At 37.8% G+C, this 27,854-nt stretch overlaps 1 protein-coding gene across 1 annotated transcript in view; it reads left to right on the forward strand.

The window, feature by feature from the left end:
• Positions 1-27,854, forward strand: part of tmprss3a (transmembrane serine protease 3a) — a 72,092-nt gene that overhangs the window by 35,812 nt on the left and 8,426 nt on the right. Inside the window, exons 8-9 of the mRNA XM_066707624.1 lie at positions 431-477; positions 15,444-15,609. Of these exons, the coding sequence (XP_066563721.1) occupies positions 431-477; positions 15,444-15,609 (213 nt within the window). The remainder of the gene's footprint in view (positions 1-430; positions 478-15,443; positions 15,610-27,854) is intronic.

Consider the following 27,854-nt stretch of genomic DNA (forward strand, 5'->3'; position numbering starts at 1 on the left):
GTCATTACGTTATGGTGCTAATATTGGCAATTATTACTTTAATTTAATTTAATTCAGTTCTAGCTTCAGTTGAGCCAAGGGATCTTCATTAGTTCTCTCTACTGGTTTCTGCCTTCCTGGGCCATATAGGTTGTGTATGCATCCCTGTTTATATGAAAAAAAGATTAACACCCAAAGCTATGAGGTTGCTCGTGGACTTGAGAGTTCTGGCAAAAGAGCAGCTGTGGCTTATTGGCAACTTTCTTATGAGGCTTTCACAAATTCCATTGCAAGGGCAATATACCCATACTTTTAGGTGTTACTGTATGTATTGTATATGTTTAAATATATGTTGGATTATAGTTTGATTATTATACCAACCACTTATTGGGCTAACTGTGCAGTTTTGACAGTTGGAAACTATGATTGACAACATTTTGTATTAAATCAGCAGGACTCAATGCAGCTCAGGCAAAGTGACCTCTCTGAAATGTTTGGGTGAGTATTCTGAACTAGAATTAATATGTGCTTTACTCTGGAAGTAAATATTATGGAACTGCCTGGGGAATCAATCAGTCAATACATTTTTATTTAGTATAGCATCCTTGGCAGGGTAGCCAGATAGCGCTTTACAGACTGAAAATAAAAAGACAAGTAAACAAATAAATAATTAGGCACAGAGGAGAGAAAAACAAAAACTCCTATAGGATGGAAAATGGGGGGTCCATGGCTTAAGACCTAAGCCTAAGGTAGAAATACAAATCAGAATGTAAAAACAAAAGGGTCATGATACATTTAAACATTTATACATTTTTCTTCAAATAAAGTGTAAGAATATATTTTGCAGGAGCTGCAGTCATTTCTTTTAGCAAGCTTCTCTCCTGTGTAAGCACAATAATAGTCCAGACATTCTGTCAAACATCTTAAAGGGGAACGCATACCACCAAAAATTATGGATGTATGCATCTTTACATGTATAAGTAAGATTTATAGCACCTTCCTAGTTCAATTCTATCATATAAGCAAAACTCAAAACCTCCCAAATAATGGTAGATGTCAAAGTATTCTGTTTCAGGGACCAGCTGGGTCTGTGCATGTTTTGGCCATTGGAAGTTTGTTTCACAATAGCAATTGAAAAATGGGAAAATGCATTTTTATCCCTTGAAAAATATAGTGCAAAAGAATAATGACAGTTTTGCCATCTCCGCTATTTTATGCCCTATATTCTATATTTGTACAAATGGAAAAGTCGAGATTTTGAAATTTAGATGCTTGAAAGTGTTACTTACTTGCGTAAGATGTAGGCCACTAATGTTACCTGGAAGTTATAACTATGTAAAGCCAGTGATGAAAGCAATTTTGATCAGTAGCCAAGAGTCAAAAGCAATTAGACCTCATTTATGAGCTACGGCCGTCTCCATGGAGGATAATTTGTGCCAGAATTAATAAATAGACAGATAAATAAATATAATAATAAATAAATGAAAATAAAATTATATAAAGAGATACACTGAAATATATTTATCTAACACAGGATGCACCATGATTGGAGAAGCCAGTCACAGGGCCAGAGGGCATAAATAGGGGTGCCTGGTTCCCACGCAGAGGAGTTGTGTGAGAGTTCAGTGTGCAGAGTGTTAGAGTGGTGAGCGTGAGAGGGTAGCATGTTACAGAGGGTCACTCCAGCCTGAAGATTGCCCTGTTTTCAAATAAAGTTCCTATTGTTCGTATTGAACCCTGCGTCCTCTCCATTGTTCCTGTCGTTAGTGATAAACTACCACAACGATGGCAAACAGAAATCATTACAATATTTCATTTGATGTTCTATCAAACACAGAGAAGTTCAGACACAACGATTTTACGTAATTGGATATTAGTACACTGTAAACTGAGTTTTCCATCTTGACATTTTGAGCTCTCTACGCTCTCTTTGATTCACCCAAAATGTGGATGGTCTTGTTTTGATCAGTGTGGTATAAAAATCGAAATTTTCACATTGGGCATTGTCATCCTGGAAGAGACTACTCCCATCAGGATAGAAATGTTTCACCTTAGGATAAAGGTGATCACTCCCTCTAAGGGGACAAGTGGACCCAAACCATGCCAGGAAAATGCCCCCCAAGGCATAACATTTCACTGTAGGGGTCAAGCAGTCAGGCCTGTACCATTCTCTTGGTATATTGCACATGTGCTCTGGCCCACTTGTCGAGAATATGGTGAAGGATGACTCATTTGACCATATCACGTTTTTCCACATATCTGTATGTCTATGGTTTTTGCAACACTGAACTCTCAAATGTGCATTTGTCTTTGTAATGAGGGGTAATATTTGTAATATCGCAGTAATGCACAAGCATCAACGTCATCGAATGTGCGCTTTCGACCACAATTTCCAACCCTATTTACTGATGTCTGTCCCATAGATCTAAATACAGATGTAACTTTAGTCACTGTTCCTATTGAAACTCTAGCCAGTTGAGGAGTCTTTGTGACTGAAGTTCTCTAGAGTTTACAGATTATGGTGCGATAAACAAAAAACATCCAATGAGCAGCAATTCTGTGGGAGAAAGCACCTTGTGAATGAGAGAGGTCAGAGGAGAATGGCCAGACTCATTAAAGCCACAAATACTCAAATAACCACTCTTTACAACAGTGGTGTGCAGAAGGGCATCACTGAAAGCACAATGCATCGAATCTTAAAGTGCATGAGCTACAGCAGCAGAAGAACATGTCGGGTTCCACTCCTGTCAGCTAAGAACAGGAAGATGGGCATGTGACCAGACAATTGAAGATTGGAAAAACATTGCCTGGTCTGACAAATCTTGATTTCTGCTGCAACATGCAGATAGTAGGGTCAGAATTTGGCGTAAACTGCATGAATCCATGGATCCATCCTGCCTTGTGTCAGTGGTACAGACTGGTGGTGGTGGTGTAATGGTGTGGGGAAGGTTTTCTTGGCACAAATTAGGCCCATAAATACCAATTGAGCATAATTTGAATGCCACACCTTACCTAAGTATTGTTGCTGACAAAGTCGCTGTTTGCTTTGTTCAGAGGTTTTCTTTTAACCCCAAATTCTGATATGTGCTGGATATATCAGGGACTGAATGGCCATTTTCTACCATTATTACCATTATTACGTCTGCATATGGTGCTAATGTTTCTGAACCCATCATCATAATAATAATAATCATTACACTTACATAGCACTTTTCTATGTAAGACACTCAAACCACTTTACATGTTATGGGGTCCCAACTCCACCACCAATGTATAGCATTTTTAGTGACCACAGAGAGTCAGTACCTCGGTTTTATGTCTCATCCAAAGGACAGCAATTATTCACAGCACAGTGTCCCCATCACTGTACTGGGGCATTGGGATCCACACAGACCCCAGGGTGAGTTCCAGCAGCAACCTTAGTTTTCCAAGGAGGTCTCCCATCCAAGTACTGGCCAGGCCCAGACCTGCTTAGGATCAGTGGATTGCCAGTGTTGAGCTGTGAGATAGTATGGCTGCTGGCAAATTGTTTATGTTTTATCTATTGGTATTAATATTTCATGTTTAATATTATATCATAGACAGTGGCAGACAGTTACAGCTCAATCGCGGTCTTCTTTAAACTTAAATTTCCGGGTAACATCAGTAGCCTACATAAACTGCAAATGAGTAAATCATTAAAGCACCCAAATGTAAAAAATCCACCTTTACTGTTCACTTCCTGGAAGAATGTAGTGCATGAAATAGCGGAGATTGCTCCACCATTATTATTTTTTTACACCATCTTTACCATGGGCTTAGAAACAAAAAACTACATTTGTTTAGTTTTCCAATTGTTTATGGTGAATCTCAGCTGCCTGCTATCTTGCAGTTTTCTCATTCATGTATTCTCCTGAAATGCTGTGGCTAACTTCAGCCAGATGAAGTCTCTTCTGCTGATATTTTCTTTGTGCATTGTCTGTATATAACAAAGGCAATGATGACTGTCCAAAACATTGTAAAGCACAGCCACTGGCCACCAGGCATCTGGTCAAGAACCTCCACTCTGTACTTTGTGAAATTGTAAAAAGTCACAGTAGGCACATTTACACTGCCATTTCTGATTTGGATCAAATGCATTGGAAGCCTCCTCTTGTGCTTGACTGAATGCAATTAATATATTTATCATGATCAGCAGCAGCAGCCTTTATAGATCCACTGCTTGAGGATGGCCTCCCAATGACATTTCCACTTGTTTTGATGAACAGCATCTCTTTTCCAGGTCATACCAGCAAATCTTACATCTTCCCATCCTTAATAGTCTTCTTCTATGTGTTTTTTTTATCTCTTTGGGATCCATTCTGTAACTTCTTTTGTCCATCTGTGGTCTGTTTTTGCAATGTGTCTGACTCATTGCTACCTTTACAATTTCACTCTATCAATTATGTCACTTACTTTTGTTTATTCTCTGATTTGTTTTTTTGCCTCTTCTTGCTATTCCAATATTATTCTTGCATCTTGCAATGCTTTTCTGTGTCAGTTCCAGTTTCTGTAAATTTTTTCGTTTTGGTTTACTTCATCCCACTTTCATTCTCCTTTTGATTTATTCTATAAGATCTCCACCTACATTGTCCAAGGTAGATATAGATTTTGACTTTTTTTTAATACAAATGTTTAGCAGTTGCCAAAGTCAGACAGAACAGGTGAGAGAAAAAGCTATTTTGTTGTGTTTCTGTTTTAGCATTCCTAATCTTGTTTTTAGTTTTGCCTTAATTGAAGCTAATCTTCTTCCTGGGTTGGCTTAATTGTAGTTAATTCAGTCCAGCTGCTGTGTTGGTTAAAGGAAAGGTTGAAGGAAAGGTGACCTAGTTAATTAATTTGGAGGTGGAGTCAGTGAGGTGTCAATTGGTGGCAGGAATCTAAATCAAAGGTACTTTAGCTGTGCTATTTCTCAGTGAAAAAAAATGTCAAGCAGTTGAGTTAGGGGACAAAAACCAAGAGACAGTGTTTATGGCACCAACAAATTACTAAATTTAGAAACATGTGGCCCCTACAGTGTCAGGTTTGCAAAACTATTGCCTTCCTGTAAGAACAGATTTAATCTGTGAACATTGTCAGCATGTTGAGGTCCTAGAGAGCAAAGTTCATGATCTTGAGGCTCAGCTTGCTGATCAGCACTGTATTAGTGATCTAGAAGAATTGGTCAATCAGCCCATTAGCGAGATGGTGTGCATGCCAAAACCTAGGGAGGTTGAGCTCTTAGAGCAGGAAAGTGTAGAGAACTGCTGGGTTACAGTAGGTCATAACCACAGAAAAGGATGTGAACAAGGCTTAGAAGAGTTAATCCAAGAGCTAGAAATGCCCAACAGGTTCCAACTACTGGACACCGAGTTGGACAGTAACAGCTCAGAGGGTACTGGGAGGGCAGTTGAGCACCAGAGCACTATGTGGCACACTCCCACCCAGAACAGGGAGGTAGTTATATTAGGAGACTAAATTCCTAGAGGTGTAGATCACACAGAGTGTGATAAGTGATAAGTACACCCACATGGTATCTTGCCTGCCTGGTGCTAAACCTAAGCTAGTAGACAGGCTACTGGCCAAAGCTGGGGGGATCCCCTGGTCATGATACACATTGGAACCAATGACATAGGAAAGGGGTAGGCCAGAGGTTCTGTAAGACAAATGTAAAGAGTTAACCTGGGGTCACACTACACGATTTCTACAATCTGACCAGATTTTGTGAATGATGGGCAGCTCACACTTAACGACTATTTTGCACCGAATGTATGTCTTTTGTGTCGCGAAGGAGCGCACACTACACGATCACTTAAGTACAGGGGGTCACACATTTCACGACTGATCTGAAATCCTTTATCGTGGGGATCTCCGACACAGCCTCTTAACTCCCCACATCTCGCAGAAACACGTGATCCATCCAGAAAAAAAGTAAATAAACACGGACATGGACATTTACAGGTCATGTTTGTGTAGCGCATATCTTCGCTGCTCCACCATGGGATCAGTGGATTTCTGCAGATCTGTGCAAAACTGTGGAAAGAATGCAACCACAAGCCACTGTTACTGTTTGTGTTTGTCTGTGCGGACAAACGAAAAGCAGAGAGAAAAGAGGATCTGTGTGAAGACATGGCTGGTGAGGCGAGGGCAATAGCCTACTCTGTGTGAGAGCTGGAGGTGAGCAACACACAGGCTATATCCATCCCACAGTATGATCATCGTATTGTAGGGATCGATATTTTGTGCAGACCTGGATCAATTACAGATACTAACTGGTATTTGTATTTGAAAAAAATATTTTTCCTGTATTATAGTATTTTAAAATAACCTGCCCCGAAACAACCATTTTAATAAATACTGTCATGTTTATTCTTCCTGTTTCTTTTTTCTTTTTCAATCACCTCAGCTCTCATTGGCTGCTGATTACGTCACCCTCCATGAACAGTGCCGAACGAGACAAGCTTGCGATCGGATAGGATGGCATGCGATTGCATCGCAGCCTGTCTCACACTACACAACCAGGCTGCTTGTTGTGACGATCAGTGGCGATTTGTCGTGAGGGCCAAGTCGGGCTCAAGGGCTTAAAATCATGTAGTGTGACCCCAGCATTAGGTAAGAAACTAAAGAGCACAACCTCCACAGTAGTTTTCTCCAAAATACTACCTGTACCACCTGCCAATCCAGGTACCAATCCTGGTGTAGGGAAGAAGGCTTTAGATTTATGGCACATTGGTCTTGCCTCTGGGATAGATGGGACCTGTACAAACCAGACGGTCTACATCTAAACAGAAGGGGGGCTAGTGCATTCGGAGAGCATATGTGCAGAGTAATTGAGAATCTTTAAAACTAGGGACCAGGTGGGATGGGAGCTCTGACAATTGGAGATGTTCTATTAAGGAAAGAAAACCAAGGGAAACTGCTAGTAGGAAAATGTTTGTACCTCAATATCAGGAGTATAAGGAACAAGATTTTAGACCTAGAAGCCGCAGTGCTGGTGTGTGACTATGATGTTGTAGGAGTGACAGAAACATTGCTTACAGAAAATGATGGGGATGAATACAAGTTGAAAGGATACACACAGTTTTGGAGAGACAGGCATAGGGGAAGTGACCTAATTAAGCCCACGTACCATATAAGCCCATCGGCTCTTTTATTTTGAAATACAAAAAAGACAGGAAATATTAGAAGGATTTTCTGTATCACAGCAAATGCACACATTTGTTACTGTCATGTTACCTTTTATTTGGAGTCAATTACATTTTTTGTTCTTGAGTTATGTATGACTTTGTGCTGCCACTGTGCAGCAGCATTTTTAGAAGTCATCCCAAAACTTTGCTTTATGAGGGGCCCTCCCAAAAAGCCTTTTTTATTGAATGTGTTGACCAAACTTGGTGAGTATTGATAAGAATTGTAAAATTAAGAGATTAATAAATCATATGAAACCTTATATGATGAATTTGCTTGGTATTTAAAAGCACTATTTTGTATTTGAAAATATAGATCTCGTGAGTTTCCAAAGCTAGCGCGTGACACTGTCAAAATGATGTTCACACAGATAGAAGCATTGAGAAAAACTGTTAATGACCATAGTAAATCAAAACATGTGAGATGCTTACTCAGATAAAACAATATTTAATATTCTATAAATTATTATAATCTACAAATGTACTTGTTTTTGTCGTATGGGCTTAAAAGGAACAGCGCCCTTAAAAAGCCTATTAGCACATGGCTTGAAAGCAGAATAATTTAATTTGTTCTACCAACAATAATAAACATGGTCTAAGTTGTAAAAAATGTATTTATTATAAAGATATTACATGTTTACATGAACTCTATAAAAATAATGTAAGGTTAATTTCCCATGGACCACTATTGTTCTTAATAAGCCCAGAACTAAGCCCAGAACCCATTGTACCTCATATTATAAAAGCCTTCAATTAATTAATATTACTCAGAATACATCCTTTTCATTCATAAACTAACTTCATACGTAGTAACTACTTAACTTATTTTTATTATGGGGACAAAATGGGTAGGCAGATACAAAATTATAGGGACTGCAACATGATAGCATGCTGCGAATTTCGTGTGGATCACGGATGGACAGAGAAGAATAATTTTGTGTTCTTAGAGTAGAGTATTTTGAGAAGCTGTTTTTGCCAAAGATCTCTGACATGGAACTGCCAAGAGTATACATTTTTGATGGTCATGCCTCAGATATTTCCCTGGCACTTTCAACCAAGACCAGAGAAAATGGGGTTGTGCTTCTCCGGCTCTCACCTCACCCACATCCTCCAGCCACTGGACAAGACAGTGTTTGGTGAAGTCAAAAGTAGGGATGCACCAATATGAAATTCTGGGCCGATATTCGATATTCATATAACAAGATCGGACGATACTGATACCAATATTTTCCTGTTATGTATTGACCTATAGAACAAGAGCAGGTCGGGGGGGAACTGCATTGTAGTTCATGTGCGTCATTCATATTTTGTTAAAGGTACAAGAGTTGAATAAATCGGATGCTTAGTTAGACACAATAAAAGCAGCACCATCAGACAGAAATATCATCCATTTTAAAGCAATTGGCCAATAGCCAATATGGTAATTTTTTGCCATTTCGGCCCGATACTGATCGGTGGCCAATTGATCGATGCATCCCTAGTCAAAAGTTAATGGAGGAAAGAACTGTGCTGCCATTCCCTTGTTAGCAGGGACAAACTTTGAAAGGGGGAATTCCCTTTGAAACTAGATGTGCTTTCCATGGCTCTCAAGCCAGAGAACATCATTAGTGGCTTTGAGAGCACTGGAATTTTCCCTGTGAGCCAGAGCCGGGTGGACAGACAAGTGGCCACAAATCATGTTCCTTTTTCTGATGTACCTGTGCAGACTTCCACAACCCCAACAGCCCTGGCTCCAACCCCAACAACCAGCACACCAGCACAGAACACTGCCTCTATAAGTGCAACAATTCCATGTGTTGGAATTTAGATCATATAAAAATATAATTTTATTTGGTTAGGTTGGTTATTTGAGGTCTGATTTCAATAATCTATAAAACATTAAGTGCTTAATCAATACAATTTGTAGAATTTACTGTTAAAACCCTTGTGGGCTTATTTGGGACACTTGTTGGCTTAAAGGGTCATAAGAAGTAATAAGAAAGTTTACAAACAAGAGGAGGCCATTTGACCCATCATGCTCGTCTGGTGTACATTAATATTTGAGTGATCCCATCCAGTCTGATTTTAAATGTTCCCAAATTTTCAGCTTCAACCACATCACTGGGGAGTTTGTTCCAGCTTGTGACAACTCTCTGTGTGAAGAAATGTCTCCTGTTATCCGTCTTGAACCCCAATTTCCATTTGTGTCCCTGGGTCCATGTGTCCCTGCTGATCTGGAAAAGGTCCTCTGGTTTGATGTGGTCGATGCCTTTCATGATTTTGAAGACCAAGTCCCATGATCTGCCTCGTCTAAACCCATGTTGACTATTTCCAAGAATATGGTTTTCATTAAGATCCTCCTCTATTTTCTGTCTAATAATTTTTTCTGTCTAATCATAAGGTACATATGTACCTAATAAGCCCACTCCAGACTTTTCACTTAATAAGTTAATTTAATTTAGTAAATGTATGACATAATCTGCCACAAGTGTTCAGATGTGTCATGGTCCCCTAGCGCTCCCCCTCTATCCCCACTAGGGGCCGCCATTTCCCTGCCTTCTCCCTGCTCTCGTCACTCTGTCTATTAACATCCCGGTCACCCATGTGCACTCCTGTTCTATCCCTCTGTTCCTATTCGTCCTGCACCTTCCTACCAGGTTTCCTGTTCCTTTATATTCCCCTCACTTCCCTCAGTCAGGGTGAAGTTTCGTCAGCTCTGCCTGCGATTCCAAGCCTTGTCTCCTTGTTCCTTGTCGACCTGAGCCCTGTTCCTCCGAGCCCTGTTCCTCTGAGCCCTGTTCCCTCGACCATCGCCCGTGACCACGACCACGTCCCTGTCTAGCCTCCACTGCCCTGATCCGCCAGCACTCGACCTGCGCCTGTCCCACTACACACTGCACTTGGGTCCCCTGTTCCCGAGCTCCCCGAGGGTAATCGTGACAAGATGACAGATTAATATTTTATTTAATTCCCACTTTATTGGGAAGCAATTCACATATCTATATGAAAACATGTAAAAATTTTGTTGGGCTTAATTGGGTCACTTTCCCTAATCGAAGAGGTGGTGGGGTAGCATTATATTGCATTATATTATAAACATTTGAAAAAAAAGATCTGGAGGATTAGTGGTAGGAGTGTGTTACAGACCACCCAATTCAGGTATTTAGAAAGATGTTGCATTGTACAATGTAATCAGGACTGCGTGTAGCAAGGATGTGGCTGTTATAATGGGGGATGTCAATTTCCCAAACATAGTCTGGGAAAACCCTGTTGGGTCTACAGAAGCAGAAATAACTGCAAATGACTGCTTTCTAACTCAATTTGTCAGGGAACCAATTTGGATTTGATATTTTCAAATGACCAAGATAGAGTCAGAAGGGTATTAAACAAAAAACACAAGGACCAAGTCCAAAACAATGGTCTACAATTTTAGAAAAGCAAACATTGAAGGTATGAAGCAGCACTTAGAGTTAGACTGGGGCACACTGGATACAGATTCAGCTGAAAATAGATGGTTATATTTCAATAATATACTACTAGAGGCCTAGGAGAAATGTTTACCAAAACTTAGAAACTGAGGACCAAACAAGTATGCAAAAATATATCAAGAGAAAGAAAATGTTGTACAGCACACACAAAAAGATAGAGACGAAAAATAATACAAAGAATATGTAGAACTGCAAAGAGATGTTAAGAAAGGGATCCGGAAAGCAATGGGGGAAATAAAAAGAAACTCTTGGAGCTAAAACTAATGAGAAGAGCTTTTTTCAGTACTATAACAGCAAGAGGTCATTAAAGGAGGTAGTGAAACCACTAAAAGCTAAAAATTGTAGTATCTTAGAAAATGAACAAGATGTGGCAAATTTTCTAAATGAGTATTTTACAGAAGTGTTTACAAAAGAAAAAACAGATAACATGCCACAGGTTAACAACCAGAGGAGGAGGTACTAAAGGGATTAGCAGAATTAAAAACGAACAAATCACCTTGGCCATATGGTACATTTATGACAGTACTTATTTATAGGAAATGTATAGGCCGCTAACTAAAATATTCCAATTGACACTGATCCCTCGGTTCCAATGGCGTCTGTGCCGTGCCATGCCGTGCCGGACGCATCCGTCCTCAGACGCGTCCCAGAGCTTTTTCTGTAAACCAGGCTGTTGTGAAGTCCGTCCCTCTGATGGGAGGAGCAGCGACTGTTGGTTTGGTTTGTGTTTGTGTTAAAAACAGAGACAGGAAACACTACGAGCGACACAGCCTGACGTGGAGAGGACTTGTGTGTCTATTTTATTCTTTGTGCTTTAACAGCGTAATAAATACACGTTTCTGTTAAGAGATATTAGGAGGAGGTCAACGTGTATAGACAACATTATATTCAGACAAACACATCCCCATAAGAATATGTTTCCATGTGCAACAATAATACTAAATAGTGAATATGTATTGTTATTATTATCGTCATCATTTGTGCTAGTATATATGTATTTTAAATGGCACAGCGTGACTCACTTAATAATAAAATATTAATAAAATTGTCTGCTACCGATCCGATTATTATCTAGTCAGGGCACTGCACCGGTCCTGTGAAAACCAAGTTTTTAATACACTTGAATATTAACTGTAAGCAGTCATTGTTTCTGTACGTGGATTTCACTCCACGTTAAACTTGTAATTTCTTTGTGATCGCACACGGCACTTGAGATTATATCTTCGGACACAATGTATATGATCTTTTCCTGTGTCTGCAAGTCCAGCGCACACCTCTCTTCTGAAAGCGAATCATGTCCTCAATGGGCGGGACGGACGCTTACAGACACGTCTAGCACCAGCAAGTTAACCGTCCACAAAACACGTCCGCCAGTGGAAACGGGGCATTAGAACAGGGGATGTGCCAACTGATTGGAAATCTTCAAACGTCATACCTATCCACAAGAAAGGGGACAACACTGAGCCAGGAAATTACAGACCAATCAGTCTAACCTGTATTACCTGTAAAATGTTGGAAAAAATTATTAGACAGAAAATAGAGGAGCAGAGTTTTTTGAACATGCAACTGCAGCTGTAGATCAAGTGAAAGCATATGATATATTTAGATTTTCAAAAAGTTTGGTAAGGTTCCACACCAAAGACTGATCCTCAAATTGGAAGGTGTAGGCATTCAGGGTAAAGTAAGTAGATGGATTATGAACTGGTTGATGTATAGGAAACAGACGGTGTCGATAAGAGGAGTTGCTTCTAACTGGGGTGAGGTTGTTAGTGGAGTTCCACAGGGATCAATATTAGGACCTTTGCTTTTTCTAATCTATATTAATGATCTGGACTCTGGGATAGTTAGCAAACCTGTCAGATTTGCAGGTTATGATACTAAAATAGGTGGCTCAGCAGACATAATATTCAGTTGTGGGCCGACACCTGGCAGATGAAATTCAGTGTGGACAAGTGCAAGGTAATACATGCAGGTAACAAAAATGTCCACTATAATTACACTATGGGAGGTACAGATCTAGATGCAGTAATGCATGAGACAGACCAGAAGTCTATGTGGACTCCTCACTTTCTCCATCCAAACAATGTGGGGAAGCAATAAAGAAGGCAAACAGAATGCTAGGGTATATTGTCAAAAGTGTAGAATTTAAAACAAGGGAAGTAATGTTAAGACTGTACAATGCACTAGTTAGACCTCATCTGGAATACTGTGTACAGTTCTGGGCACCACACTTCAAGAAAGATATTGCTGCTCTAGAAACAGTTCAGAGGTGAGCAACCAGACTTATTCAAGGTCTGAAGGGAATGTCCTACTCAGAGAGACTGAGAGAATTGAACCTTTTCACCCTATAACAGAGGAGACTACGTAGGGACTTGATTCAAGTCTTCAAAATCATGAAAGGCATCGACCACATCAAACCAGAGGAGCTTTTCCAGATAAGCACGGACACACGGACCAGGGGACACAAATGGAAATTGGGCTTAAAGGCATTCAAGACAGAAAACAGGACACACTTCTTTACAGAGAGAGTTGTCACAATCTGGAACAAACTACCCAGCAATGTGGTTGAAGCTGAAAATTTGGGAACATTTAAAAATAGACTGGATAGGATCCTTGGATCACTTAGTTATTAATAGACAACAAACGAGCATGATGGGTCGAATGGCCTCCTCTCTTTTGTAAACTTTCTTATGTTCTTTCTTATGTAATTACATTTTTTTTGTTTGAAGTTTGAAGTTCATTTTAAAGTTTTCTTCCTTGCATCTGAGAGTTTTTGAATTTGAAGCTGCAGGTCTGCAGGTGTTTTTGCAAAGATGACATTGTCATAGTAGGTTGTTCAAATAAGCTGCATTTATGCTTTTAATCCCCAGTATAAAGTCTTGAACACTTCTTCAAGTATTGCTAAGAGTTTGAGATATTGTCTCCTGGACATAGAATCCCCTTTGTAGATCTTGGTTTTGTCAGTATTTGATGATTTGAGTCAGATTATTGATGTGGCATTGTTGTAAATATATTTAATAATTGTATGTATGTTTCCTTAATGTTTTGATTTCTTAGAGCCCTGATGACTGAGTTTGTATATATTGAATCAAATGGTTTCTCATAGTCAATAAAGTAAAGGCACAATGGAACCTCATATTCTCTACATCTTTCTAATACTACTCACAGTACTTGAATATGATCCAGTTCTGAATGTTAGTGTCTTTGTAAATGCTTCATATACGATGTGAAGTAGACTAATGGGCATATTGTTTTTTGGATCTTCTTTCTTTTAATCTCCATTTCTTCTCCATCTTCTTTCAGGATCTCCATTGTGATTCCATTATCTTCAGGTTTTTTTGTTGTTGTTTGTTTTTCATCTTTTTGATGACATAAGCTACTTCTGGACTCACATCTGGTATTTCACTTAATCTGGTTTTCATTGAGACCTTTTTTCTTGTTTTAAATGAAGTTACTGTTTCTTTTTCTGTTTCTTTCTTACAGTCTTTAGTTATATGTTTCCTTATTGTATTGGTCAATGTAAATAACATTTGAAATGGTGTCTTAACAGTATATTTTGAATGAGAATTTCATATCACAGGGATAGACAAATTTGATGCTTTGTCTAAGAAGTTATGACACAACAAATCCTGAAATCCTGAAAGAGCATACATGCCCCAGTGTTTTACATTGAGTTTTCAATTGTAAATGTTGCTTATATGATAGAATTGAACTGGAAAAATGCTATACTTCTTAAATATATACTTTAGCAACACTTAAATTCATAATTTTAGGAATTGCACATGTTCCCCTCTAAACAGTGTATCACCATCTATGTGTGTCCCTTTGTTCAGCATAAATTTCAAAGCATGTTGTTCTTTCTGATTTAGGTAATTTAGGTTGAAACTTGCTGAATTTATTAACATTATCAGATTATAAATCTTAAAAAAGATTTAGAATGGATGTAACTTATCAACTTGTAATTTGTATTTTATTTTAAAGAAGAGAGTGGATAAGTAATTGTCAACCAAGTTCCTGAGCTTGGCTTTAATAGTTTAACTTGACCACTACTAAGTATACTGATTTATAATTTAATTATATAAAGACTACATTTCTGTGAGGAATATTGTGCTATATACTTAAAACATTTCTATGCTATATAGTTTCTGTTTTATGTTTAATATACTGTACATACTTATTATAGGAATAACATACTTAGTATAGGAAATTACAACTCTTTGGGTGACTGAATAGACACACACTGTCTATAGACCTCACACTGAACACCAAATTAGATAATGTCCCATGAAAACACACTCTTTTATGAAGTAAATTGATTAATTGCCTTATCATGTATGGAAGGTCAATTGGCCAGGCACCACACCCCTTTTAAACACTTTAGAGGGAGTTCTATGTACAGTGATCACCAATTCATATCTTATCAATATCACTCCAAAAAATAGGTGCCTGGTGATTTTGATTGTGCAATCTAATAAAATATTCCAAGGTGCCTGTCCAAGGAAATAACTAATTGACTGGACAAGATGAAACATGCATGACTCAGTCTGCCATATTGTTAAGTTGGTTGATTAGTCAATCAAGCTTTTTGTGGCAAGTGAAGACTTTTGCTGCCACAGGATTTATAACTCATAATACAGGTATGTGTAGAATAAATATTAAATGGCTGCTGTTATTTTTAAATGTTACCAAGAATTATATTTAGTTGTTGTGTTTTTTAAATTATTCTTTAGTTCATCTTAATTCAGATCATATTAATTTGCCTTACTTATGAGATGTTTTCCTTTACTTATGATTGTCCATGCTATTTGCCTCACAGAGTGTGGCTCAAGGCCACAGTTCAACACCCGTATTGTTGGTGGCAATGTGTCATCGAAGGGCCAGTTTCCCTGGCAGGTCAGTCTGCACTATCAAAGGGAACACCTCTGTGGAGGGTCAGTCATTACACCACAGTGGATACTTACTGCTGCCCACTGTGTTTATGGGTATGTTTCTCTATTTTATATATTATTATTATTATTATTATTATAATTATTAATTTATTGGCAGATGCCCTTATCCAGGGTGACTTACAGGTTACATGAGCAATACAAAAGTGCAATAATACAGCACAAATTTTAAATCAAGCATAATACAATTACAGTTTAAGACAGAATTACAGAAATGCATAAGTTATAATATACAGTTGACAAAATACAAATCATACATACATCCTAGTTCTAATGGATAACAATGTGGACATGATGTGATGAAGTCCTAGGTATCTGCTAAAGGGAAGGGGGAATCACAAACAAGCAACATGAGTTCTAGCAATGTATGAGTAAGCATACATTAATGAAAATGTTATCACTGAGTGTGATCACCAACTTGGTAATAGTTAAAAAAAAAGACATTAATACATATATTTTTTGTGATATTTTTATTTTATTTTCATCAAAATACATAATACAGAAGATAATGACAGACAGTCATGAAAACAAATCCGACAATTAACTATATACAGTATTCTCAGAGCTTGCAATAAGAACATTACATTACAATAGAAACACAATATAAGAATAACACTAAAATCATAGCACTGGGATGTTGGAAAGTGCAGAAAGGGTCAGACCCCAAATGTGGAGTGTGGATGCTCGAGCTTTGTTAATGTGGGATGTAGTACATTCCAGCCTAACAATGTCCTTAAACATACCCAGCCACATTTGCTGTGGTGTAGCATTAGGAGATACCCAAGAGAAGACAATAGCTTTTTTGCAGCTGTCAGGCCTGCAAGCAGAATTTCCGTTGAGATGCAGTGAGAGAAATAGAGGAGTCATCATTTAAAAGTAATAGAGATGGGATAGTGGGTATGTCTGCTTCCAAAATGCGAGCCAGTATAGTGCATACATGGGACCATAGTCTAGTTACTACAGGACAGTCCCAAAACATGTCCAGCATATTGCCAATTGTACCAGACCCACAGTTTCAGCAGTAGGGATCTAAGGTGCATTTAATTTGGTAACGTGGAGTGGCATAGGCCCTATGAATAACCTTGATGTGTATAAGCTGATGTGCTGGGTTTTTAGAAGACATAAACGTATTTACCCATATTGTGTGCTAGTCAGGAGAACATCCTAGATCCTTCAGTTCTTGCTTCCACAACTTAAAAACCCCAAGAATTTGACACTTTTGTGAAATGAGACATTCATAAATGTTGGACACAGTACCACATGGGTGTTGGTCTTGTCTAACACATGTTACCTACCATGGGGTGAGAAAAGAGCTCCATATTCCATGGCACTCCATATGCCTGTAGGGCTGACCTAAGTTGTAAGTAAATAAAATATGAAAAACCTGGGAGGGAGTAGTTTTCTTTTAGATCCTGGAATGTGCAAAGGCCAGTGTCATTAAACATATTGCTGAGAGTATGGATACCCCTAGTAGACCAGGCTGTATAAATAAAAGGTTGGTGATTAGTTAACAATTTATAATTATTCCATATTGAAGATGATTTACAGAAAGGAATAGAATATCCCATATATGTCTCTATATTAGACAGTCGTCTTCTCAGTTGGCCTGGTCACTTGTTAGCAGCTTGATAAATCCAGTGTGGGTCCTTGATCGCAATTTGCCTCCATTTACATGTGATTAATAGAAAATAAATCCATAATCTACCTAACTACCCAGATAGCACAGGACGTTGGCCCGAAGTCGGCATATGGTTGGCATGGGTGGACAACAGTCGCGGTTGGGGGGGTGACGTATTGCCGAATTCGGATTATGGTTGACATGGTCGGACAGCAGTAGGCTGGGGAGGTGGAGGATGACCAACATCAACATATGGTTGTCATGGTTGGACAGCAGTTACGGTCGGCAAGATGGATCATGTCTGACTAAATGCCAACAGATGTGATATCAGTGCAATAATCATTATAAATATGTTTGATACTGTCAAAAATGTTCTCAGCTTCATTTGAAAGTGCTTGAGCGCTCTTCCTTGAGACCACATTGAGAAGAGGCATCTCCGAATAGCATGCTGGAAAGTAAGTTTACCTTCACGACTTATTATTAAAATGTTTTAAATTTACTGTAAAAATGTATTGAAAAGTAGAATATTTAATTATGTGAAGTACCAGGTTGTATGTATGACTGTGGTTGTATTCAAAATATCAGTTTTTAAATAATAATCAAATAATAGGCTTGCGGAATGGTTTAAAGTGAATGTAAATGACAATATATACATAAGTCATTATGTAGCGAATGTTTTTAAATTTGTGAAGAACAGAAGAATTTTCTTCGCATTGTATTTTTCTTCAGTGAGCCGGTTTCATTCTTATATATAGGTGTGTGTGAAGATGCCACAAAACTAGTTTTTTTGTTTGTATTCCTAAAGAAGACAATGAATTAGCCGCGAATGTAATTTAAAGGCTACAGGACAGAAGGGAACTTATAACACATAAATATTTAAAAACTATGGTGGCCTTGAAGTGCAACTGCTGAAAAAATAAAACAGCTGCTGTGAGATTTGCAAAACCTGCGAGATTTGGAAGTGCAGAAAAAATACAGCAGCGGCTGCAACATTTGCAGCGGTTGCAAGATTTGGAAGTGCTGAAAATATAACGCAGGCTGTGACATTTGCAGAGGCTGCGATATTTGGAAGTGCTGAACAAATAAAGCAGCGGCTGCAGCATTTTCTGATGCAATTACGGAAAAGGAGGGTACATTGTAAAATATATTTGACTTATGCCATTGGACAGCAAGCAAGTCATGTTGGCCAAGCCTGCTTCTCTGGAAGAGTCAACAGAATTTGAGAAAGGGGCGCCAACTGCAGAGTTCACAAAGTATTCATATTAATATTTTTGTGATCTTCTGCTCACTATCCACTTTGTGGTGACATATTAATAGAGTTATAGGGCTGTCCTAAAATGTATTAGAAATGAATGAAAGCTTAGGTAGGAGACAGAATAGTAGCTAGATTTACTAAATTAACAACTGTACTTAATTATTACAAGGCAGTGTGACAGTGCTTTATTGAAAACATAAATCACATATTTGTATTATATATTATATTAATAGAGTTATTGGGGTGTCCTAAAATGAATTAGAAATGAATGAAAGCTTATGGTAACACTAATTTACCTAAACATATTTTTCTTATACAATTACAGTACTCAGCCTATACTTAAACTCTAAGAAGTAAAGGTTCTAATACAAACCTTTTAGGGTTCCTGGGGTTGATACTGTAGATGAACCCTTAAGGTTTTTAAGGTTATATTGTTTTATGATACTGTTTTAGTAAATTAAAAAATAAGAAAAGTTTTAAATACATATATATTTTTAAGGTTATATTGTTTTATGATACTGCTTTAGTAAATTAAAAAATAAGAAAAGTTTTAAATAGATATATATTAGGTTATATTGTTTTATGATACTGTTTTAGTAAATAAAAAGAGTATAAGAAAATAAAAGTTTTATATTTAATTTGAGATTATAATGTTTCATGATTCGTTTTAGTAAATTAAAAAATAAGAAAAATCAAAGTTTTATATATATATTAGCTTATAATGTATAAATTTGAGAAAAATAAAAGTTGTAAATACACATATATTTTATTTTAGATTATAATGTTTGATTATACTGTTTTAGTAAATTAAAAAATAAGAAAAATAAACGTTTTATATATATTTAAGGTTATATTGTTTTATGATACTGTTTTAGTAAATAAAAAAAAAAAAAAGAATATTTACCCAGAGTGGGATTTGAACCCACATGGACATATGTCCATGTGTTTTTAGTTTATATGTTTTATGATTAGGCTTAGGATGATACTGTGTTGGCAAAATAAAAAAAATCAATTAAGAAATGTATAGGCTTACATATATTGCATGTCATTACATATGTATTTAAGCAAACAGAGATAAACACACATACCTACAGTGAGGGAAAAAAGTATTTGATCCCCTGCTGATTTTGTACGTTTGCCCACTGACAAAGAAATGATCAGTCTATAATTTTAATGGTAGGTGTATTTTAACAGTGAGAGACAGAAGAACAACAAAAAAATCCAGAAAAACGCATTTCAAAAAAGTTATAAATTGATTTGCATGTTAATGAGGGAAATAAGTATTTGATCCCTATCAATCAGCAAGATTTCTGGCTCCCAGGTGTCTTTTATACAGGTAACAAGCTGAGATTAGGAGCACTCTCTTAAAGGGAGTGCTCCTAATCTCAGCTCATTATCTGTATAAAAGACACCTGTCCACAGAAGCAATCAATCAATCAGATTCCAAACTCTCCACCATGGCCAAGACCAAAGAGCTGTCCAAGGATGTCAGGGACAAGATTGTAGACCTACACAAGGCTGGAATGGGCTACAAGACCATCGCCAAGCAGCTTGGTGAGAAGGTGACAACAGTTGGTGCGATTATTCGCAAATGGAAGAAACACAAAATAACTGTCAGTCTCCCTCGGTCTGGGGCTCCATGCAAGATCTCACCTCGTGGAGTTTCAATGATCATGAGAATGGTGAGGAATCAGTTCAGAACTACACGGGAGGATCTTGTTAATGATCTGGGACCATAGTCACCAAGAAAACAATTGGTAACACACTATGCCATGAAGGACTGAATTCCTGAAGTTCCCGCAAGGTCCCCCTGCTCAAGAAAGCACATGTACAGGCCCGTCTGAAGTTTGCCAACATCTGAATGATTCAGAGGAGAACTGGGTGAAAGTGTTGTGGTCAGATGAGACCAAAATCGAGCTCTTTGGCATCAACTCAACTCGCCGTGTTTGGAGGAGGAGGAATGACCCCAAGAACACCATCCCCACTGTCAAACATGGAGGTGGAAACATTATGCTTTGGGGGTGTTTTTCTGCTAAGGGGACAGGACAACTGCACCGCATCAAAGGGACGATGGACGGGGCCATGTACCGTCAAATCTTGGGTGAGAACCTCCTTCCCTCAGCCAGGGCATTGAAAATGGGTCGTGGATGGGTATTCCAGCATGACAATGACCCAAAACACACAGCTAAGGCAACAAAGGAGTGGCTCAAGAAGAAGCACATTAAGGTCCTGGAGTGGCCTAGCCAGTCTCCAAACCTTAATCCCATAGAAAATCTGTGGAGGGAGCTGAAGGTTTGAGTTGCCAAACGTCAGCCTCGAAACCTTAATGACTTGGAGAGGATCTGCAAAGAGGAGTGGGACAAAATCCCTCCTGAGATGTGTGCAAACCTGGTGGCCAACTACAAGAAACGTCTGACCTCTGTGATTGCCAACAAGGGTTTTGCCACCAAGTACTAAGTCAAAGGGGTCAAATACTTATTTCCCTCATTAACATGCAAATCAATTTATAACTTTTTTGAAATGCCTCTCACTGTTAAAATACAGCTACCATTAAAATTATAGACTGATCATTTCTTTGTCAGTGGGCAAACGTACAAAATCAGAAGGGGATCAAATACTTTTTTCCCTCACTGTAGGTATGTGTGTTTATCTCTGTTTGCTTAAATACATATGTAATGACATGCAATATATGTAAGTCTATACATTTCTTAATTGATTTTTTTTATTTTGCCAACACAGTATCATCCTAAGCCTAATCATAAAACATAAACTAAAAACACATGGACATATGTCCATGTGGGTTCAAATCCCACTCTGGGTAAATATTCATTTTTCTTTTTTTAATTTACTAAAACAGTATAATCATCATTATAATCTAAAATAAAATATATGTGTATTTACAACTTTTATTTTTCTCAAATGTATACATTATAAGCTAATATATATAAAACTTTGATTTTTCTTATTTTTTAATTTACTAAAACGAATCATGAAACATTATAACCTCAAATTAAATATAAAACTTTTATTTTCTTATACTCTTTTTATTTATTAAAGCAGTACCATAAAACAATATAAACTAACTAAATAATATATATATTTAAAACTTTTCTTATTCTCTTTTTATTTACTAAAATAGTATCATAAAACAATATAACCTAATATATATATATATATATATATATATATAAAACTTTTCTTATTTTTTTATTTACTAAAACAGTATCATAAAACAATATAACCTAATATATATAAAACATTTATTTTCTTATTTTTTAATTTATCAACACAGTATCATGAAACACAGTTTATGCTATTAAACATTACACCTCCACACCAGCAGGGTGAGGTGCCCTTGGACACTCACCATGATGGATGTCACACTAACAAAATGGCTACCATCTTACCAGATGACCTATGACCTTACAAATGGCCAATATCATCCAAGATGGCTGACGAGGGAGGGTCAACGGGTAACTGGGGGGGGTGCTGGGGAGGAGAGAGAAGTTCCGGTTCAAAGGTACGTAAGGAGGGCGGGACTTCCGGCTGTCAAAATAGTAAGTGATGCCGCAATCTTCACTACTGGCGCCCATTTCTCAAATTCTGTTGACTCTTCCGGAGAAGCAGACTTGGCCAATGTGACTTGCTTGCTGTCCAATAGCATAAGTCAAATATATTTTACAATGTACCTTCCCTTTCCGTAATTGCTTCAGATAATGCTGCAGCCACTGCTTTATTTTTTCAGCACTTGCAAATCTCACAGCCGCTGCTTTATTTTTTCAACACTTCCAAATGTCGCAGCCGCTGCTTTATTTTTTCAGCACTTCCAAATCTCGCAGCTGCTGCAAATGTCACAGCTGCTGTTTTATTTTTTGAGCACTTCAAATCACACAGCCGCCGTTTTTATTTTTTCAGCAGTTGCACAAGTGCTCAATACTGATAATTAAGATTACAGTTAAAGGAATTAATATGGCTTGTATTTATTGAATGCTTTTACAGGTTGTTTTTTTCTGTTTAGAATTGAGCCAGACGTTTCCAGAGGATTCAGGAACTCGATCACTGAGAAGCAAGATCAGACATTTATTGTTTATTCTTCTAAATGTTTCATCAACTATTTGTCAATAAAATTAATGCTTGTTATTCCTAAATAATGCTTCTGCTGAGTGATTTGAATATACGATCATACATGCCGTGTTTTGATCTGTGGATACGTAATACGTAAGTGGCTACTGCTACTGCTTACTTAATTAATATTAAATGCGTTATTTATTTAGGCTTGGTTCTCTTGAACATATATAATACGTATAATACCTCACCTTTTTAAATAACTGAGTGTATTGGATCATACACATTTTAGAAATACTCTCTGAAGCTTCCCGCATTTGTACCTCACCAGGGAGAGAGAAAACAAAGCATTGACAAAGTGTGATTGTAGTTCTGCTCTTCTGCAATATATTTCTACAAGATCAAGAACCTGAAAACACTGAGGGTTACATGACAGCGAAGGAATGAGCAACACTGGATACTGGATAAGAGCAACGGATAATTTTGGGGATTAACATTTGAAGATTAAAACATGGATGGACCAATGTCGGGCCATCGTCGTTTTGAACATCGGGCCAACGTGGGCAAAAAGCAAAAATACGATGGCCCGACATCATCTTCCAACGTCGGTATGACCACTCATGATCACTCGGGCTGACGTTGGCTCAACGCTGCCGTGCAATCTGGGTAATACAATAACAAAACTATGAAAACAAAAAAATAACAACTGCGGCTTGGGCTAACGAGATCCGACCCACCTGGAACACCCTGCAGAATGAAAAGAAGCCCAAACTTCCGGTATCCTACTTCCTCTTTAAACTCATGTCTTAAAGGCTAAGTGGGTAACATCACAGATTGAGCGCATACAGCCTGTACAGCCTGCTAACATGTAATTTATGTTGTCACAACATTATACAATGTTGCAGAGCAGTTGTAATGGCAATGTTCAGGGCCTCCTCAGTAACGGAGAGAGTATCTTTGTGTTTCTTCTTAACCGGAGATTTGAATTCCTCCTCCCCTTCCCCCTTAATTCCTTGCAGTTTAGACATATTTAAGGTGTCAGGTTTTGCAGCCAGGGATGCTTAAAGCTAGGGTGTGTAATCCAGAGAGGCTAGCTTTGAAAGCATAGAGCCCGCCCTCGCTTCAGAGGTGTCTCCAAAGCCACGCCTTCTCTATCACACATGAACACACACACACACAGAGTCAAGAGGAGAAACGTGTTGTTGGAATCGATCGCAACGGTTTCAGATTACCTCATATCTCATTCACACTACATGAGCTAAATACTTAATTACATTAACAAAATATATCAAAAACAAATGAAACCATGTAATTACCTGTCCAAAAGAAAAACAGCAACCATGGTGTCATTTTTCAGACCCTTTGAGTCCCGCAGTTGCCTCCAGTGTGGAAAAGCAACACCAATGTTAATTCTGCTTTTAGCACGCTCTTGATCCAGACTTTTTTTCATTGTAGAAGTTTCTAACACGGTCTTTCTTTTCTTGGTTCCTTTTGCTGGTGGTTCAGGAGGAACATAAGGAGCTGCGGCTCACCTTCCATTCTCGCACTCGCTCTGCACAGCGTCAAAGAACCCGTGCTGATGACGTGTGATTGCGCAAAAAAGTTGCGCGGTGGTATGCAAATATAGATTGACAAACAGGAAGGACATCCTATCATTACATTCGAACCGAATGCAATGATTGGTCAATCATTTTGTAGTCCTGTCCCTTCCACAGATAAATTTTTACATTTAGACCACTTCAATTATTGATTGCTATCAGGATGTGAAGAGACTTTCAACCAGTATAACAAAAAATGTTTCTGGAAAAGATTGCACACCCTAGCTTTAAATTTAATGGATGGATTCATTTTAGAGCCAAAACAGTGAATAGAGTGAACTCTATGTGAACTCTATGTGACATACACCCCCATAGACTTTTATGAACACCCACCGATGCATGCAGACATTGTTGATATGTTAAAATAAATGAGGGGAGGGGGGTGGTAAAAACATGCTATTAGCACAAAGTGTAGCTGGCTGATTTTTTTTTTTAAGCATTTAATAATTTAAAAACACAAGAATATAATAGATCATGACATGTTCAATTTTGGACTCTTGTGTAATACTAATAAAATGCTTGCCATGAATAACAAAAATGTTTTCTGCACTGGATCTTGATTAGTTTTACAATTGCAATTAATTTATAGGACATCTATTTTGGCTTAAAATACCTGTGTTTGAACTTTATTGTGGACTGTCAACAATTCTTTGCCTTACTTTCCACCATTGACAACAGCTGCTTAGTTGGAGGACCCTGGAACAAACTCCTCTACCCTGCCCAACACCCAAACAAATTCTTTACTCAATAGTTATGCCATTTTCCTGACAATATGCCTGAGGTCTAACTTTGTGTCTATTGCAGTGTTTTGAAATATGAGTGGAGGGCATGCAGGCCAACTGAAAATATTATAATAAAATTGTTTTGAAAACATTTCACTGAATTTGTGGCACAATTTGCACTATTCCCAAGCTTGCAATTCTGACTATGCAACCATTGGTAATGGTGAGGGACCTCTTATTCACCACCCACACAGGTTCTTCCACTGCAAAGAACATCAGTGACAAAAATTGAAATACACAGCAGAATAATGTAATAAATGTAAGAAAATAAATATAATAAAGACAATCATGCAATACGAAGGCAATAATATACTAAAAATATGTGTTTAAGCAGACTTGGCACAAGTAATTCAGTTTGTTCTTATATTATATGGATGATAATTTGTGCCAAAATCAACCAATAAATAAATACCTAAATAAATAAATAATCTAATGTTGAAATAAATAAATACATAAATTAATTCATGTTGAAATAAATAAATAAATGCTGAAAAATATATTGAAATGTATACATGTATTTCATCATGTATTTATTTATTTATTTATTTATTTATTTGGAGATTGTGGAGCAGCAGACTAGCGTATGCAAATCGAGGCAGAGAGAATACCAGGCGAGCCACAGTTCTGGATGAGATGAAGCGGGCTGGTAGTAGTTGGATCAGAGGAGGGAAAAGACAGGAAGATATGGGCATCATCTGCATATAAATGGTAGGAGAAACCATGGGATGCGATGAGGGGGCCCAGGGAGCATGTGTAGAAAGAGAACAGGAGGGGGCCCAGGCCAGAGCCTTGAGGTACACCTGTGAGGAGAGGTTGAGGTGTGGATAAAGAACCTCACCATGTTACTTGGTAGGTCCGGTCATTGAGGTAGGAGGAGAACCAGGTGAGAGCAGTTCCAGGGATTCCAAGATCAGCGAGGCAGGATAGAAATATAGAGTGTTCAAAGGTGTCTAACGCTGCAGAGAGATCAAGGAGGATTTGGACTGAGGAGAGGGAGGCGAGGCCGCCCAAGCACAGTTGAGGGAGTCAGTGACTGCTAGGAGAGCAGTCTCCATGGAGTGAGCTGTGCAGAAGCCGGATTGCAGAGGATCAAGAAGTGAGTGATGGGAAAGAAATGCAGAGAGCTGATGGTGGACAGCTTGGTCGAAGGTCTTTGAGAGACATTTATTTAATAATTTATGCATTTATTTATTTCAATATTAATTCAATTATTTTTTTATTTCAATATTACATTATTTACGTATTGATTTATTTATTGATTTTGGCATATTTTGGTATATGAAATTACCCTACAGGACCTACAGTTGTCATTCTATACAGTGCACCTCAAATTTGTCTTCCCTTTAAAGTGTTTACAGTCAATAGTGTCATCATATGTATTCAGTTTTTTTTTTTTTTAATAAATGAAGTGAGAGTGACATTCAAAATAATCGTAATTTCAGGAGCTGTCTGATTTCCAGGTCTGCATCAATACTTATACTTGAAATCAAGTGCTTCTCTCATGAACAGAGACCGCTGACCAATATCAGCGCTTTAGTCCTGTGGGCATGTTCAGAGGTTCAGAGGTCAAAGGTTAGAGGTTGGTAGAGCATGATCATGTATTTGCTATAGTGTTTGACATAGCATTTACATTTTGCCTGGAAAACGGCGTAGGAGGTATGACATGTATTTGCACAGAGGGGCACTGTTTCTAGTTTCAAAAATACATTATCATTTGAATAATGTCCACCATAAAGTGGGGGAAGTTTTTGAAAATGCAATTGAAATTGGCTTTTGCATTAACATTTGTATATTGTCTGCAAATGTACGTACTAGTATATGAAAATTAAAATGAGATTATTGCATTATTGCAAATAATATGTGCATAAATGGAACATGATTATGTGATTGTGGGATTTGCAGTTACATTTGAATGAATTCCTCTATATAATTCCATATAAATTATCCTCCATAATATGACATAGTTCCAAAGAAATAGCTCACATGACTTCCTACACAGGTTTTCCTGTACAAAAATTAAACTTTTCTGCTTTCCTTGCTATCCCTATTGCCTGTATGCTCCTGTATGTCTCCAGCAGTTTAAATAGACACCAGAGCTGAAGCTGCATTCACATTGAGGGGCTTCAAGAATTCCTACTGTTTTCCTGCTAGGTGTCGCTACTCACTGGTCGTGAGTCGTAGGACAAATATACACAAAGCACTAACAAAGGAGATTTAAGAACAAAGTTTAGTGTTTTTAAAAGCCTAATGTGGACGAAGTGTTGCATACCTGAATTTTCAAGCAGAGGGGGATATGAGTTTCCCCAGAGATAAAGACAGGTGGAGAATGTGGGTGATAGCAATATGGTGAAGTATAAAGGCAAATAACTGTAGATTAGAAATCACTTTAAAAATCATAGACTAATAGAAGCCAACAGTTACAGTTATGATTCATTTAGAATTGGATGTAGATTTATGAGTGAATTGTGGATAAGAGACCCACTAATCCACTGTAAAAACAGACCAATGTGCATATTGTCACTAGCTTCCACAGGATGCGATTTCATAGGCTGTAGGCATGTTAAGAGCTTTCTATATTAAGTGCTATTCACATTAAGTAGAGCTTATGCAGAGCTTAACATTGTTATAAAGTCTGCATATTTAATTGGTAGCATTAGGAAGTGTCTTACAGTAAATGTGGAAACTTTGAAAAGGAAGTTTATGTTATTATTATTATTTATTTATTGACAGATGCTGCAATACAATTCAATACAAAGTTCTAATTAAGCATAAATACAAAGTCCATTTTAAAAATTACAAAAGTGCAGAAGTATGCTTTGTATTTTTTATTAACTGCACATCACACATCAAAGATTTGACAAATGCAGACATGATGCAGTGATGTTCTAGAAAATAACTAAGGTAGGGGGCATATGTGTATATATATCTGCGTACCAAAAGTAAATACACTTTGTGTCGACATT

Source organism: Amia ocellicauda, chromosome 6 (assembly GCF_036373705.1).
Source record: "Amia ocellicauda isolate fAmiCal2 chromosome 6, fAmiCal2.hap1, whole genome shotgun sequence".
Lineage (NCBI taxonomy): Eukaryota > Metazoa > Chordata > Actinopteri > Amiiformes > Amiidae > Amia > Amia ocellicauda.